The sequence below is a fragment of the Onychomys torridus genome, chromosome 14 (assembly GCF_903995425.1).
Source record: "Onychomys torridus chromosome 14, mOncTor1.1, whole genome shotgun sequence".
NCBI classification, from domain to species: domain Eukaryota; kingdom Metazoa; phylum Chordata; class Mammalia; order Rodentia; family Cricetidae; genus Onychomys; species Onychomys torridus.
In genome coordinates this window covers 42,517,247-42,534,664 of record NC_050456.1, presented here as the reverse complement: position 1 = coordinate 42,534,664, position 17,418 = coordinate 42,517,247, and the positions used below count along the sequence as shown (strand labels likewise).

The 17,418-nt window shown below is 39.5% G+C and overlaps 1 protein-coding gene across 5 annotated transcripts in view; it reads right to left on the bottom strand.

The window, feature by feature from the left end:
* The window catches only part of Hif1a (hypoxia inducible factor 1 subunit alpha), a 49,751-nt gene extending 34,289 nt beyond the window's left edge, over positions 1-15,462 (bottom strand). For 3 of the 5 annotated variants that reach the window (XM_036206580.1, XM_036206582.1, XM_036206581.1), the window contains exon 1: positions 15,047-15,462. In XM_036206580.1, the coding sequence (XP_036062473.1) occupies positions 15,047-15,081 (35 nt within the window). In that variant the 5' untranslated portion in view covers positions 15,082-15,462. Of the gene's footprint in view, positions 1-14,147; positions 14,926-15,046 lie in introns of those variants that run through there. The other 2 variants (XM_036206583.1, XM_036206584.1) reach the window with 2 other exon arrangements.
* Positions 15,463-17,418: the final 1,956 nt, after the last annotated feature.

The window sequence follows — 17,418 nt, the reverse complement described above, 5'->3', positions numbered from 1 at the left end:
AAAAGTATACATACAGAAATTGTACCTTTTAGTTTTTTCCCTCTTTAATTTTAAAAGTTAGAACTATGATGATGGTGTAAATGATAAAGAAGCTCTTGTAATACAAGAATCTCTACTCACTATCTACACTAATTGCTCCTAACCAATGTTAGTAAATTTCTGAGTAATAACCCTCTGATCTTATTTTCTTGTCTGCGAAAAGGGTAACATCATATGTAAGTCTCAGATTCCATGTGAAAGAAAAAAGATACCTACGTTGTTAAAGTGGTCTATGCCTTTCTACATTTCAGATACTTAACATGTAATTTTTAAAAGATTAAAAAAAATTAGAGGACTTCCCCCTTTAACAATAAGGAACATGACAGCTATCTTTAGACATTTAAATGGATGACAGATCTGATGAATTATGAAACTTCAGAGAATAATTGGTGGAAATTACAACACAGTAGGACTTCATTCAAAGAAGTCAAAACAGTCAGTGTTAAAGGTACATTTTATGAGAACTGTAAAACTGCTTTCAGTTTGGTGGCAATTAAGTATATTCTGGATTATAAACGATCCCTATTTTTTATTTTATGTGCATGGATGTTTACATGCATGCCTGGTGCCTGAAGAAAGAGAAGAGGGTGTCAGATCCCCTGGAACTGGAGTTACAGATGGCTGTGAGCCACCATGTGGGCACTGAGAATCAAACCCAAGTCTCTGGAAGAGCAGCCAGTGCTCTTCACTGCTGAGCCATCTCTCCAGCCTGATAGCTACATAGTTTTATATTTCTGCCAAAAGTCTATCTGAGGTGATCAGACTGGTATCAATCACTTAAAAAGTTACCTTATTTATTTAAGACAGGGTCTCACATTGTAGCCTAAGGCAGACCTGAAACACACTCTGTAGCCCAAGGTAGCGTTGAACTGGTGGCACTCCTTAGCCTCCCAAATTCTGGGATTACAGGCCTGACCACCAATATCCAGAATTTTTCAGACAGTACCATGCTATAGCTCAGGCTAATCTGGGATCCCACCCCCACCCTTGTAAGATTCTCCCAGCTCAGCTTTCCCAGTGCTTGGATTACAGTCATGTACCATTACACTCAGCTCAAGATTACACATTTTTTAAAAACCCAGTGGTACTTAGATTGAGGGCCCTGGGCATGTATCAAAAATTCACAAGGATCATTTTTCTTCCAGAAGATACCTGAACATTAATCAGAATGGACAAATATGGGAATAAACTTCCTAGTTAACAGCTTCCAAAAATGAGACTGTTATATTTGAAAGCTTTTAATATCTCTAAGAAAATTCTAATAATAGATTCAACAAACTGGTAAACGTGACTATTGACAATGCTTCTGCAAGGCTGGTTTTTTTGTTTGTTTGTTTGTTTGTTTTTGTTTTCTGTTTTTTGAGATGGGGTTTCTCTGTGTAGCTTTGCACCTTTCCTGGATCTTGCTCTGTAGACCAGGCTGGCCTCGAACTCACAAAGATCTGCCTGGCTCTGCCTCCTGAGTGCTGGGATTAAAGGCGTGCGCCACCACCAACCAGCTGTTTTTTTGTTTTGTTTTGTTTTTTTAAAGATTTATTATGCATACAGTGCTCTGCCTGCATGTATCCTTGCAGGCCAGAAGAGGGCACCAGATCTCATTACAGATGGTTGTGAGTCACCATGTGGTTGCCGGGAATTGAACTCAGGACTTTTGGAAGAGCAGCCAGTGCTCTAAACCTCTGAGCCATCTCTTCAGGCCCGGAAAGGCTGTTTATATATAACAAAACTTAGGCCCAGAGCTGGAGAAACAGCTCATAGGTTAGGAATGTTTACTGCTCTTGAAGAACATATATTCAGTCCCCAGCACCAACATGGCAGTGTCCAACCACCTGCCACTTCAGTTTTAGTTATCCTATGCCCTCTACTGGCCCTCCAGGGGTACCTGACATGCATGCAGCAAAGTCATACATGCAGGTAAAACACCTGCACAAATAAATGTTTTTAAATCTTGAAAAATAATAAAAAACCTAAATCCAGACCATTATGTTCCAAGAACCTTAAGCTTAAAAACAAAACAAAACAAAAAACCACTGTGGTAAAAAATCTAATAAAATAGAACATAGTAAAAATAACTATATCGAAACTATTCAATTGTGGCCTAAGCTATCAAAATTATCAATTAGTAACTTAATTAGTATATCCATGAATTTGATACACAAATATCTGTAATACATGAATAATTATATAACTAATTACAATCCATAGTAGTTCAGTGATAGCTTTGTGATCAACAGCTATAGAAAACATTTAAAGGTAGGTGTGTGTGTGTGTGTGTGTGTGTGTGTGTGTGTGAGAGAGAGAGAGAGAGAGAGAGAGTAATGTATGCACACGTGTGTTTGTGTGCTTGTGGAATCCAGAAGAGGATGTCAGATTCCCTGGCACTTGAAGTTATAGGTGGATGTGAGTGCCTGTAATATGAATCCTGGAAATTGAACTCAGGTCTTCTAAAAAATAAGGAAAGCACTCTTAACTGCTGAGCCATCTCTCCAGTCCCTAAAGAAAATTAAAAACAGACACTTCAACTTACTCATATTTAACAAGGCAATATCCCTTACTCCATTCACAGTGGAGGCTCTGACTTAAGAATCCATTTAAATACTATTTTAGCCAGGCGGTGGTGGTGCACACCTTTAATCCCAGCACTTGGGAGGCAGAGCCAGGGATCTCTGTGAGTTCAAGGCTAGTCTGGTCTACAGAGCGAGATCCAGGACAGACAACAAAACTACACAGAGAAACCCTGTCTTGAAATAACAAACAACAACAAAAACTATTTTAATTGTGTTATCTACAAAGACAGGTATTTTTCAACTTTCTTTTACCAATAAGTTAAAAGCTATTTGATGGGATTCTTGATGTCCATATGGAAATCTTTCTTAAGTTCCTGCCCTCTAGCAACTGAAAAACCATTCAGACTTTCCCCCTTTATTAGTATCACCATGGAAAATATTTAGATAGAATGTTATATAACAAAACAGAGCCTTCATTTAATATACAAAGGCTAGATATTCATGGAAAAAGTGAAGAGGAGTATTAACTATTTTACCATGGTTACAGTTCATTTTAACTTGGCTCAAAGGACCTCATTCCTTATTGGATTAGCAAAACAAAAAAAAAATTTTTTTTTCATTTTATATACCAACCACAGCCCCTACCTCCACCTCCACTCATCAGTGAGGGTAAAGCCTCCCATGGGGAGTCAACAAAGCCTGGCATAGCAAGCTGAGGCAGGACCAAGCCCCTCCCCTCTGCATCAAGATTGAGTAAGGTATCCCCCCCATAGGGAATGGGTTCCAGTTCATGTGCCAGGGATAAATCCTAATCCCACAACCAAGGGCCGCACAAACAGACCAAGCCATACAATTGTCACCAACATTCAGAGGGCCTAGTTTGGTCCCATGTAGGCTCCCCAGCTGTCCAGAATCTGTGAGCTCTAAGATCAAAAACACTAATGACAGTTTATGTTGGAGTAAGAGGAACACTCCTCCAATGCTGGTGGAAGTGCAACCTTGTACAGCCACTTTGGAAATCAGTATGATTGGGCTTTCAGAAAACTGGGAATCATCTACCTTAAGACCCAGCCATACCATTCTTAGGCATATACCCAAAGCACATGCAATCATACCACAAGGACACTTGCTCAATTATGTTCATAGCAGCACTATTCATAATAGGCACAACCTGGAAACAACCTAGGTACCCCTCAATCAAAGAATGAAGAAAATGTGGTACATTTTACACAATGGAGTATTACTCAGCGGTAAAACACAATGACATCATGAAATATGCAGGCAAATGGATGGAACTAAAAAATATTATCCTGAGTGAGGTACCCAAACCTAGAAAGACAAACACAGTATGTATTCACTCATAAGTGGATATTAAGTGTAAAGCAAAGGATAACCAGGGAACAATTCACAGCCGCAGAGAAGATAGGTAACAAGGAGGACCCTAGAGGGACATGCATGGATCACCCTCGGAAGGGTAAGATCTCCTGTGTAAAGGGCAGGGAGGGATGAGAGCTTTAGTGATTTTAAACAGAATCTTCAAAGTTCAAAAGAGTGAAACTCTTTTGAAAACAATTTAATAAGTATTATAATGTGAATGTTGAGTACCAAGAACTGCCTGAGTGTTGCTCATGGTCTAACAATCCCCTAAAGCAATGATTCCTGTATCTTAATTCATACATGAACAAAGTCAGATCTAGAGAGACAAGTGCAATTGCCACTTCTTAAGATAGAATAGCAGAAAAGGCTTGATAAAATTGCTAATCATAAGAAAAAGATTAAAATACAGCTGCAGAATACTATGCTTGAAAGAAACCGTAGAATATAAATTCGGCTCATTTGCAACAAACACCCACAGCCCATTATTGCAATGCCAACATTGGTCACAGTCTTGCCTTATGTGTGAGGTGATGATAATCTCAGAGACAACCAAAAACACCTACAGTGAGACACTTGACTCATGTAATCAGAAAAATCCCATTCACATAGTTAATAATGAATAACTCAAGCAGGGAAAACTGGCATTCTTCCAGGAAACTGATACCCAAATACTAGGAAAGGAGTGTCTTTTCTTTTTTTTTTTTTTTTTAATCACAAACTATATGCATGGAGATGTGAGAATGCTACATTCTTTACTTCCACATAGGTATCCTGTGAAGGGAAGAGTGACACTAGCATTCGAATACAGAAGCATGCATGCCAAATAACAATTAGATAAAGCCATGGATTACTTTCTGAAGACACAGAATTTAACTGTTTCTTTAATCAAAGCTAAACTGTGTGAGCGACAACTGCATTCTCTTCCTTACACTAGCTGAGTTGTATTTCATCCCATGCAATAAAAAGAAAACTGCTAGGGTTTCAAATTAAATATTAAAAATGATGAAGTTCAAGAAAATGGCACTCTCTTAAAGCTAGAGAGATGGTTACACAGTTAAGAGCAGTCATTGCTCTTAGAGAGGGCCCGAGTTGGATTCTTAAGACCCAATGGCAGCTCACAACCACCTGTAACTCCTGTTCTAGGAGATATAATGCCCTCTTCTGACCTCTGTGGGTACTGAACATACATGGTGTACTTAACATAAATACAGACAACACACACATAAAATAAAAAGTAAAGAAAGAAAATGGCACTCTGAAATACTAAGGAAAGTATAAACTAGTTCAAACTTTCTCAGAGGTCAATAGTCAATGGAATTGAAAGTACTACAATATGACATGGTTTTGATCCAGTAATTCCACTTCTTAGAGTCAAGAAATGTGAATTAAAGGCTATTATTAACCCTACCTCTCTTAATAACAGGGAACTTTAGATTTACTCTAAATGTGCCAAGTAGACAAATATGAGGACATTATACAATGTAGTGCCATTCGTTCAGCCTTTCAAACAGCACTATGAGCAATATTTAAATGCTTACTATATACACCAAGGCAAACATTTTTAGTTAACCTATAAATAATCCCCTGTAAATTACATCCTAGCTCCAGTCTTAAGGAAGCACCTATCCTTCTGATGCTTTTTGCTTTTGTCTTTTTTTTTTTTTTTTTGAGAATTATCCTTGCTATAAAGGTGTTAATGATGAGCAGACTATATCCAATATCAAAGAAAAGTGAGAGCCTGAAACTTGGCTATACAGTCAACACTATTATCGTGTTTAAACCACACCATTCCTACACAATTCTAGTCTGAAAAAAATAGATTGTTTTTAAGGTTGAAAACAATAGATACACTCAATCTACATTTTAAACACACACATGCACACACACCCAAATGTGAACAAGGATCTCTAGGTAGTGAAATAATAGGTGCTCATAATTTCTGTGTATTTGTAGTTTTCAAATCTTTTCTACCCATCAAAATCTTTTAAGTTTCATTAAATAGTTTTAAAATGGGTTAGCTAAATTAAATGATTTTGAATATATCCAGAGAATTCCTACTCAAATGTCAAAGGGGATGACCAAACCTCAATTTTATATTATGTTTTATTATAATATGCCTGTACCTAATGCCCACAGTTTTCTTTCTATGTCTATGTGTGTATAGGTACACATGTGTGGGAGTGTACATGTGTGTAGAGGCCAGCGGATACATGATCTCTCTCTGGCCTGGAATTCACCAAGTAGGCTAGATTGGCTGGCCCAGGAAACATCAAGGATCTTCCTGTCTGTTTTGCCAATGCTGCGACTACAAATACATGTTATGCCATAGCCAGCTTTTTAAACAGGGGTTCTAGGAACTGCATTCAAGTTCTCTATAAACAGGACTGACTAAACTATCTGCCTATCCCAAAGGCTATCTTTTAATGTTATTATTAATTTAAAACCATAGTATGGCTAAGGTGAGAAATAAGTATGGCTACTTCCATGACTGGTTTAAATGTTGGATAGTTTATTGACCAAAATCCTAAAGCCAGCCATGAGACCACTAGGAGAAAGTGATGCTAATGTCTGCTATGAATATGAGAAGGAGGAGGCAGGTGTGCCAGCCTTGCTATTACTTCTTCTTGTTACCCTTACCAAGGTTTAAGTAAATTTTGTGGCGAAGTTAGGAAGGAAGAGAATTTAAATACCTATTAAGAAAAGTCAAAGAGTATTACCTTTTAACTTTCTTCTTTTTAGGTAATGAAAGAGAAAAAAAGACAGTTGAAGGAGAAAATACAGTGAAATGAAATGAAGAATTAAAAGAAACCAAAAAAGGCTCAAAGGAGCGAGATGGCTGAAGTGTGACCAGCCCCTCAGACTGGATGAGATAGTGCAAAGGAAAAACTGAGGTGCTCTGATATACAGGGCCTGTAGTTGCAAGAACTCTGGGCTGGGAACAGCTTGTGGACTTTGCATGGCAACAATCAATCAAAACAGGAAAACGTTATACTTCATCTTTGTCTTTAGATGCCTAAATTACAGGTCTGAAACACATAACTAACGTTCCCAAGTAGAAATATGGCACTCCAATAGCATTCAAAACAAGATTTATGCTACTATATACATTTAATAGATTTAAAAATAGAGTTTAAAACTTTTTTCACCATGGGTTATATTTACCATCCATAATTTATACTCATTGATAGAAATGAAATATCTCTAGCTAAAGGTCATCAATTATGCTTCAAATTAAAACTTCAACATTAAATATGTTATAGGTCTTGAAAGCTCAAAATCAGAAGTATAATCTCATATTAAACATTAAATGGTATTTATTTGTACTACTTAAAAGCACTATGTGCTTTTCAAAAAGATATTCTCAAAATTGTATCACTTTTATTCAACAAGAAGAGGGAAAATTCAGTGAATCAAATACTGAATCGTAGTATTTCTTGGGGGTAAAAACTATTAAAGACTGTATAAGCTTCAGAATAATGCTGATGATATGTTAGCCTCTACTACACAATTTTTGTTTTATTTCATGTTTTGATTTCCTGAGACAAGGCCACTATATAGCCCAGGGTAGCCTCAAGACTTAGCAATCCTCTTGCCTCAGCTTCCAGAGTGCTGGATTATAGGCTTGCACCACCAATTTTTAAACAGTTTTTGCAATAATTTTATTTTCAGCTATTTCATATCTGCAAGCCAAAGTCTTTCTATCCTGTAAACAAACTTATACTTGCCTAAAATTAAAGGAAGAAATGTTTAGGGGATTATCAAGTCAATTTAGTCTTTGCATTCTTGGTAATGAATTACAATTGTTAATCAGTAGTAACAAAATCTAGAAACAATGTCTAACACAAGGCAACTGCTAGTAATACCAAAATAACAACAGCAAACAATATCATACAAATATTAGGTCACACCAGCTAGTTAGTAATAAAACTGAGCTTTATTAAATTAATTAATTTAATAAAACTTGAATAAAGCTTGAATTAAAAACAAAACAAAACAAAAAAACAAAACAAAACAAAAACCAGATTAGGGAGGTCTAGGGAAATGGTTCAGTCAGTAAAGTGCTTGACACTAAGCATAAAGACCCAAATTCAATCCCCAGAAGAATCAGGCTTAGTACTGCATACTTGTAATCCCAGTGTTGGGGAGGCAGAAATGGGCAGATCCCTGGAGCTTACTGAACATTCAGCCTAGCCTAAGCTGCAAGACCCAGGTCTCAAGGAGGAGACCCTGCCTTAGAAAACAGGGGGTATAGTTCCTGAACTATGACACTGGGGGTTAACTTCTAACTTTCACATATACACATATATAAATACAACAGCACACATGTGCATCTGTGTACACACAAATACACATACATACATATGAAACAAATATTAAAGTGTTAACAGTAATCTTTAAGTGACAGAATTACAAGCACATTTTCTACATACCTTTAGGTATTTCACTAATGTTTTGCTATGCTATTGAACAAACATTTTAAGATTATATTTTCAAATTCAGAGCTATTCACTATGTCTTATTCATAATAGCACAACAGTAATGGTATATCCATGCTAACTAAATATTATGGTAGTTAAAAGAAATGAAGTAGTTCTTATAAACTAGCAATGAAAGACAGATAAGATATAGTATTAAAGGAAAAAAGATTAAATGAAGGAATATTTATAAAACAGAGCTGGACAGAACAAATATATTTTAAGTTACGTAAATTAAAATAATCTATCAGAGACACATTAAATTTTAGGAGTAATCGCCTCATCAAGCTGGTAGTAGTGGTAGTAAGGAAGGGAACTTGTAGTTTTTCTTCTACTCTATAACTCTCTCTCTCTCTCCATATAGAATTACAACGAAAACAGATGTAGTAATTGCGTAATTTTTTAAAAAGAAAAAAGTTAAATGTTCTCTGAAAAGGCTTGGATTGGAGTCTGGCCATAAAAACCTAAAGGCCAGATCTGAAGTCTTATCCAAATTCTTCAAGAGATTCTGGAATGTTCTTTGCTTACTATAGCAGAACTGAATTGATTACCTTCTTCAAGGCAGTAAACAGAACACAATAGCAACCTGTTAATTCTAAACCTGTAATACTAAGGTTGTCCTATGGATAACCCTTCCAGTAGATGAACTTTTAAAAAGAATATTTTCAATTTAGTCATTGTTATTCCAGCAGCAAAATACATGCATAATTAACAGCTATCACTAATATTCTACTTATTATGTATCATATTTGCATAAGGGTACATACATTTAACTGTCTTGTAACACAAGAAACAGAGGCATGGGAAGTTAAGTATTACTCAGTGGTACACAATGGAATCTTTGGCAGTCAGGTTCCAGAAAATATGCATTTATCCACTTGAGACAGACAGGTGTACCACACATAATAAATGTTTGCGAAAGATGAAACAAGAGTGAATACTTTCCACAGGTTTACCTAGCAGATTTTCCACCGCCATACACAGATGCCTTATTTACTCAAGTGTTCTGAACATAGAGAACAGAGAGACATTTTTAACATACCTTAAAGGATACTAACTTACTTCCCAGGCTTGGACATACCGCACAGCTATGTTTATTAACAAAATGTGTTCTCTAGTCTGGTTCTAATAAATAGAAAAAGTATCAAAAAGGTGACAGAAAATTAAAATTGATTGAAAAAAGTAGCACAAGGATTCCAAATCATAAGAAAGGTTCCTATGAAAAAATAAATAACCAGGGGATATAGGAAAAGACTTCAAAAAAGAAAGAAGTACCCTTTTAAAGTCCTCTGCATTCTCTTTGTTCATCCAATTATCCATTAGTTGTTTCATTTGTTCATTCAAACACTTGGACTCATGTGTGCCAGTCAGTATTCCCTATCAGACGGTTTTCAAATTAAAAAAACAATCTATTTGAGATTTTTGCCTATAGAAATATGCACCCAATTTTACAATGGGTAAATGGAAGGGTCTATATTTATGACACTAAGACTCGTAAGAACTAAAACATATCGAACTACTTTAAGACTCCAACTGTCTGTCCTTAATCTCGGCTTATTTTTACCAGTGTTTTTAGTTGAACAGACTTATCTCCACAAACTATTAGAAAAGAACACTTGTCACTCCGCAGTGAGAACAGCAACATTAAAGAGCACTCTCCATTTATCTTACTGTGACAGTTCTAAACAACTAAGGACTGCAAACATAAGCTATGCTCCACCACTCACTTTTTCCCATTAACAAGGAAATACAATTTCAAAACGATCCTTAAAATAATCTTTATATTTAGTATTCTAACCAAGTAGAATTTAATGAGAAAAAATTAATAGTGGTAGTGGAGATGAGCAGAACAATTCAATGGGAACATTTTGTTTTATAAAAATGGTACCATTTCAATTACTATCTTAAATGGGGCTTTATCTTCAATAGAACAACTATACAATAGTTGACACTAAATATTTCTTTCTGAGAATTCTTGTAGCCCAAATCTTTGTAAGCTACTAGAAAAATTTCATTCATATTTTAAAGGTATTTAACATTATTTTTTAAAGTTTTCAGTTGCAAACTGTTCTGACATTTTGTTTTGTTGTAAGTAGCTTCATGTCTACTGACCATCCAAAAGCCAATAAAGAAACAATCTGTTCAATCTATTTATTAGGATAGCCACCACAAAAAACAAATATCCTGCCCCCTCTGGGGGGGTGGTGTACAAAGTGCTAGGGAGGCTATAGAAAAATAACCTTTGTGCACTATTGGTAGGAATATTAAAAAGATAGAAATCACTATTAAAAAAGTATGGAGGTTCCTCAAAAACTTATTTGTTGCCTTTTAATTTAGCAGGACTGACCAGAACAGGACCTTCATGATATAGTTGCACATATATCCTCAGCAGTACAACAGAAGCAAAGAAGAAGTAATCCAAGTTCAGTGTATAAACAATGCAGCATAGTTATACAACAGAAAGTCTTACAAAAAAGAGAAACTTTAACACAGACTACCACACAAATGAAAACACAGCCTCTGAAATGAAATTCACAGAAAGACAAAACCCATATGATTCTAGTTACATGAGGCATCCAGAATAGCCAGGTTTGCGATTCAGAGAGAATGGGGGCACCAGAGGCTGAGACCAGTGGGAAGCTGGGAGTTGTAAAATGGCCATAGATTCAGTTTTGCAAGAAGATTGGTCATATGACGAAATTTGCCAGTAATAAATTTCACACTCAGAAATGGCTAGAATAGGGAATTTTAAGTTAAGTCTTTTAACTAAATAAAACATACACAATCACTTCAAATGCTGCAGGGAGATAGTCATGGAGTAATCTCTTTAATTCTTTATATTACATTTGTCTAAAAGATTATGCCTGGCAAACAGATGAGTTTGTTAATTTTTATTGGAGAAAGCATGAACTTTAATATAAAATTCAATGCACATACCAAGTATTTCATTCTTGATACTTCAAGAGATGGAGACAAAATTTTTGTTATAATTTAAAATTTATGGTTAGTTGAAACATTTTTTACCAAAAATGCCATGCAACAACAACATTGGCTCATTAAATTCTTTTTCAAACCCTTCAGAATCAAGCAGAAAACATGCAATAAATAACTATACCACAGGCAGCAAAAGGCTAGGTAAAGCCCACCTACTGCTATCTAGTCTCAAAAGGGGTGTATGTGTATGTGGTGTGTGTGGGGGGCTGAAACAAAGTAATTCTTTTCTTGTGAATTTAAATTCAACCCCACATCTATATTTAGATTACTTTTTCCTGATAAGGAAATGGACCTTTCTTAACAATCTTAGATAAAAAGGTTATGCAGTGTTTCAGATATCCATCTTTTTAAAAACTGTATTTAGAGGTTTAACCTAAACCTTTAATATTCATGTATGGAAATAATTATCTTACAATCAAACATCATAAACTATTTTAAATCCTTTAAAAAAAAGTCAAGAGACTACTGTGCTTTAGCCTCCTATACACCATCCTTGATTTACAAAAACTTGAGAATGTACACACAGTATCTAAACCTTGAGCTTGGACACCACCAGAGCCACAAAGACAATGAAAGCTAACCCACAGAAAGTCGGGGCACTCTCTAGACTAAACAGGAGTGTACTAACTCAGATTTCATACAAATGAGCTACAAACATCTCACCAATACAAACCCAAAGCCTTGCCTTGAGATGAAGGGCAATGGTCATAACTACTGAAGTAGGCATAAGTAAAGCACTATGTTGCTACTGGATTCCTACAGAAATTACCATTTATAACTGTCGACTCAAAACTTGAGCATCAGAACAAGAAAAAAGTTATTACCAGTTCTAAACTACATTACTTTAGGTCTCTCTTGCTGAAATGAACAGCATGACCAGAATACATGTTTATCACTAGAGTCCAGAGTAAATTCAAAATGACCTATTTAGGGAGAAAACACTGGGATGAGGAAATGTGATGAGGGGCGCTTAGAGTATGTCACACGCTCAGTAAAACAACTGATGTTAGATGCTATGGCCCAGGAATACTGCTTCAACAGGAAAGAACCTGTTTTCAACCTTTGAATTCAATGCTAGTCTTTTCATTTTGGGGGCTACAGAAAATATATTACAAATAATATACAAAAATATATTATATATTATGAGATATATATAATATATACATATTAGAGATGGGGGGGTTAAAGGTTATGGAAGTCTGAACTGTAACTTTAACAGTTAACACTTATTTTCATGTATACAAAAATGTTACAAAGACTCCCATTCCATGTTGGCTTAAGTACTTTAAATGCATGACCTCATTTTCAGAGGGGTAGTATTCTCATCTGGGGGTGGGGGACATGTAATCCAGAAATATTCACTAACTTGCCAGCAATCACAAATAGAAAGGCTTGGGACTCCAACTTGTGGGTATCTATCTGCCACCCCAACCCTACCCTCTAAATCTTCAGAATGCTGATTCTTCAAACAAGAGAGAAAGCTAAAATGGGAAATTAAGAAATGTCTTCCTTAGAGATTTTACTTTAGTGACCCAATAACTACTTGTTTTAGGAAACTTTGAGAGGTTCAGCTTGAAGCTAGAAACATAGAATGAGCTTGACATGCTTTCTGAAATCTAAGAATCTATATGCATGTTAAGTCAGTCAAGTGCAGCCCAACAGCTAAGGAGCCAACACCATGATGTACCCACTGTTAAATCTATTATGCATTTTCTGTTCTACTTTCTTCCAAACATTCAAGTTTTGGGTTTTCTAAACACACTATTAAAAAAACAAAATTTTTCCTGTGTTCATTTTGGAGGCTCATGTAAGATGGAACCTTATAGAAAATTGCAGAAAGAAAATCTTTACCTCTCAATCACTCAATTATCTTTCAAATAAATTATGATTTCAAAAGTATATCTTTAATAAACAGCACCTGAAGGTTTGACCCATTACTTTTATTTTTTATTATCTTTTAGCGATATTAAGAACCTCTATATTAAGAAATATAATCCCATTTGATCTAAAGCTGCTAACATCTCAAATGAGAAAAATTAAGTAGCAGATGAGTCTGAGGAAAAACTAGAAACCATTTAGAACTGGGCACAATGCATAACAGCTAATTCACTCATTCATTACAAAATTACTTTTGATTAAAAAATAACATCACATATAACAAATTGGTGACTGGTGTATAACTTGGTGTACTGAATTAAATATAACAGCATTTAACAAGGACAGTAAGTTGGCACTACACAATAGCAATCTGCCTAATGTTTAGAGTATAGCAGCCTCATCATTTCATCAAAAGCATTGTAGTCACTTCTGCAAAATTAATTGCAACTAATTCTGGTAACTGATGGAGTTAAGTCTAGACTTGTTTGCTCACTTTAAAACATTTTCAAAGTGCTTCCTTTGGTGCATACAAACTGAGCCTCGAACTATGGAGTAAGGACCAGGACAAGGGGACTTGCAGAACAGCAAAACAAACCAACAAAAACCCGAATAAATTTATCTTCTGCTGATATGGATAAGGGGAATTAATCTCTTCCAGAAGACTGGGAGGACTTAGCAGTAAATTAAGCCAGCCTTCTAATCACAGGTCATACTATAAACCTTCAACTCCTTAAACTGATTTCCTCAAGGTTAAAATATTGAAATAGACAAAATTGTTTGCTGGCGGCGGGGGGTCGATTTTGCTACCACAAGCTGCACCTCTTAACTCTAGAAGGTGCGCCTTAGACTCAAAGCACAAGATGTTTCACAAACTCACGTTAAGCTTTCACCGACCATCTCTCACTTCGGATGTTTCCTGATACACTTCTTTTCAGGCGTTCCAACATACTTTGCCACATTTTAACTCATGAGTTTCATTTGCTCTCACTGTATAAACACCCCCTCCCCCATCTCATTACATTACCCGCCTAAGTTTAACCAAAACTATCAGCAAGCTATTTTCAGGAGTGAAAGAGGCATATACATATTCAGACATAACGTCTGGGCTCCCCTGTCAGGTGATGCAAGCCCAAGTTGGTTAAAAAAAAAAAAAAGAAAAAGAAAAATTGCAAGTTGTTTAAAATGATGCCCTTTTCCTAAATTCCCGTTACTCTGGAGGCGGCAAGTTTTCCCAGATGACAACGAAAACCTGCACGTGCAAACTAGAAAGTTAGCATCTTCTGGCCCCCCGAAAGCAACTCCCGATCGTTACAAAGGCAGCGGCGGCCGCGGCTTAGCAAGGCGACTCGGGGCTTGGGGGTGTGTGTGTGTGTGGGGGGGAGCCCCGGGTCGGCCTCGGAGGGCCTCGACCCCAGAAAGCTGGCAGCGCGCGCAGGGTCTGCCCGCCCGGGGCCGGCTGGTCGCGGCTACTACCGCCGAGGACAGGGGCGGGAAGGGCGCGGAAGCGAGGGGCGCCCTCGGCCCCGGGGCGGGCTCGGCCCGAGAGGCGCGCGGGGCAGGCTGGGCTGCGACGGCGCGGGGCGGGTGTCCGGGGCGGAGACCCCAGCCCCGCCGAGCGCTGGGCCCGCGACTCCCACCCCCCCGCGCCAAGATGGCGACGTGGACCGCGGGGGAGCCCGGCGCGCGAGGCTGGGCGGGGGGTGGGAGGGGGGGGGGACGGAAGGGGAGAGGAGACAAAAAAAGGCCAGCCCCCGGGAACGCGGCGGCCCGGCTTACTTTTTCTTCTCGTTCTCGCCGCCGGCGCCCTCCATGGCGAATCGGTGCCCCGCGGTGGTGCCTTCCCGGCCGGCGGCCCCCGGGCTCGCTCCGGCCTAAGCGCTGGCTCCGTCCGCACGCGCAGAGAAAGGGGCAAGTCCAGAGGCGGGGTGCGAGGCGAGACGCCCCCCCACCTCACTCCCTGTCCCCGGGACGGCGAGGCGGGAGCTGCAGGCTGCGCTCGCCGGGCTCCGGCTCGGGCTCCTTAGGCGCTCCTCGGGCTCGCTTGTCAGGGCCTGGCCAGACACTGCCCACGACGGCAGCGAGGACAGTCCTCGCGTCCCCCTCAGACGAGGAGGCTCTGTGCACTGAGACGCCGAGGAAGCGGCAGGGGGCGGGCAAGGGCGGAGGCGCGCTCGGGCGCGCGGCGCGCGGCGCGGGGAGGGGAAGCCGAAGTGTGTGTGTGTGGGAGGGGGGGGGAGATGTGGGCGCGCGCCCGCCGGGCCCGGCGCGCGCGCCCGCGGGCCCGCCTCACCTGAGCAGAGGCGGGTTCCCCGAGAGCCAATGGCGAGCGACGCAGGCGGCCAGGCCCCACCCCAGCCCACGTTGCTCTCAGCCAATCAGGAGGCGGTCAGCTGAGACCCAGCTGGGACGCGCTGCCCGGCTCACGTGCTTGTCTGTGTGCCGCTGCGGAGGGGGAGAGAAAGGGGGCGAGGGGTGCGGCTGAGCCCCGGCCTGGGGGACTCGGCGCTTTCTACGGGCGCCTGGCTTCGGGAGGCGCTGCTGGAGAGAGTGGGCTGCCGAGGTCCGGAGCCCGCCTCACACCGCCCTGCTCTCTGGAGTAATCTGAGGCTGGACCCGGTTGCCGCCCAGCCCGTCTGAGTTTCCAGTTGCAAAAAAAAAAAAAGCTACTTGGCGTCGTGGCAGCCAGCCCCCTGTGTTAGAGTGGGGTCCCTCCTTCCCAGGTGACCCGGAGGCGGCTCAGTCTCTGCGCTCTGCCACAGAACAAGGGAAGTCTCCCTGTCGTTAAGATTTTTTTTTTTTTTTCTGGGCCGAAGAAGTTTGATTACCGAGCAAATGCAAATAAAAATATAAAACCATCCTTCTTGCAAAACCTCTCAAGGGAAGTGAAGTTGCAGGGCCATTTTTCAAACAAATCGTCTTAAGCATTTACAAATGAATAAAAGAGCTTTAATAAGGGAAAGCATAAGCCTGAATTTGAGGGAACGAAGGGAAAAGGCTTTGAGTGACTTATTTTGCTTCCACGTTGCTTTTAAAAGAGACAAAGATAATCGTAAGTGGACACAGAAAAGGTGCAAGAATCGTTTGAGACTGAGTTTGGGTCCCTGTTTAGACAAAAGGCAGGAATAACGAGTCCCCTAACCTGCAGACCCCAACAGAGGACTGCCCACCTGCTATGCAGGGAGCTATGGAGTAAAAGAATCAGTTTGGGTCAGGCTTTGGAAGCATAAACGCTGAGCCTGTCACTTTGGGTTTTTGTTGGTGTTTTATGTATTCTAAGCTCACCAAGGAGCACTGAACTCTCTCTCTCTCTCTCTCTCTCTCTCTCTCTCTCTCTCTCTCTCTCACTCACACACACACACACACACACACACACACACACACACACACGCAGCTGAACCTCGATCTGGGGCCTCTGCTTGAGACTCTACCCGACACTAAAGTGTTTAATATCCAATCTTTACCTTATTAATACATTGTTACAACCCGACTTTGGGTTGTATATTCATGTAGATATCTGTGGTAGATTTAAATTACCTTCAAATCAAAAACAATGCCCTCTATAAATATACAGAATGTCCAAGTCTAGTAAGACAATAAACAATGCATAAAGCATCTCAATCGAGTCATGAAGAGATGATTACACCTCAGTCTAGCAGGCACAAGACCCTGGCTTCAAAAGAGAAGCTAGGACTATGTAGATTGATTTTAGTGCTATTTTTGTTTGAAATCTAGAACACTATGTACCTCCAAAAAAGCTACAGGACGTATTTGAAAAGAGGAAAAGACCAAAAATAATAACTTGTCTTCCTTTTGTTTTTAATCATGGAAATATGTGTGTGTGTGTGTGTGTCTGTGTGTGTGTGTGTGTGTGTGTGTGTGTGTCTGTGTGTGTGTGTGTAACACTCTGAAAGTAGTGTTAAGAACAATGGCTCCAGAGTTCAGAGTGAGCTTGGTTATAAGCGCCAGGACTCACAATCAGTTAACTTCTTTGTGCCCCAGTTTATTCACTTGTAAAATGGAGAAGATGGTATTTATGCTACAGAATTATGGATGATTATCACACACGTAAAGCACTTGAAACAGTATATGGCAATAGGAAGCCATCAATAAATGCTGGTGGTCTTGTGTTTATTATCTCCATTCCATGT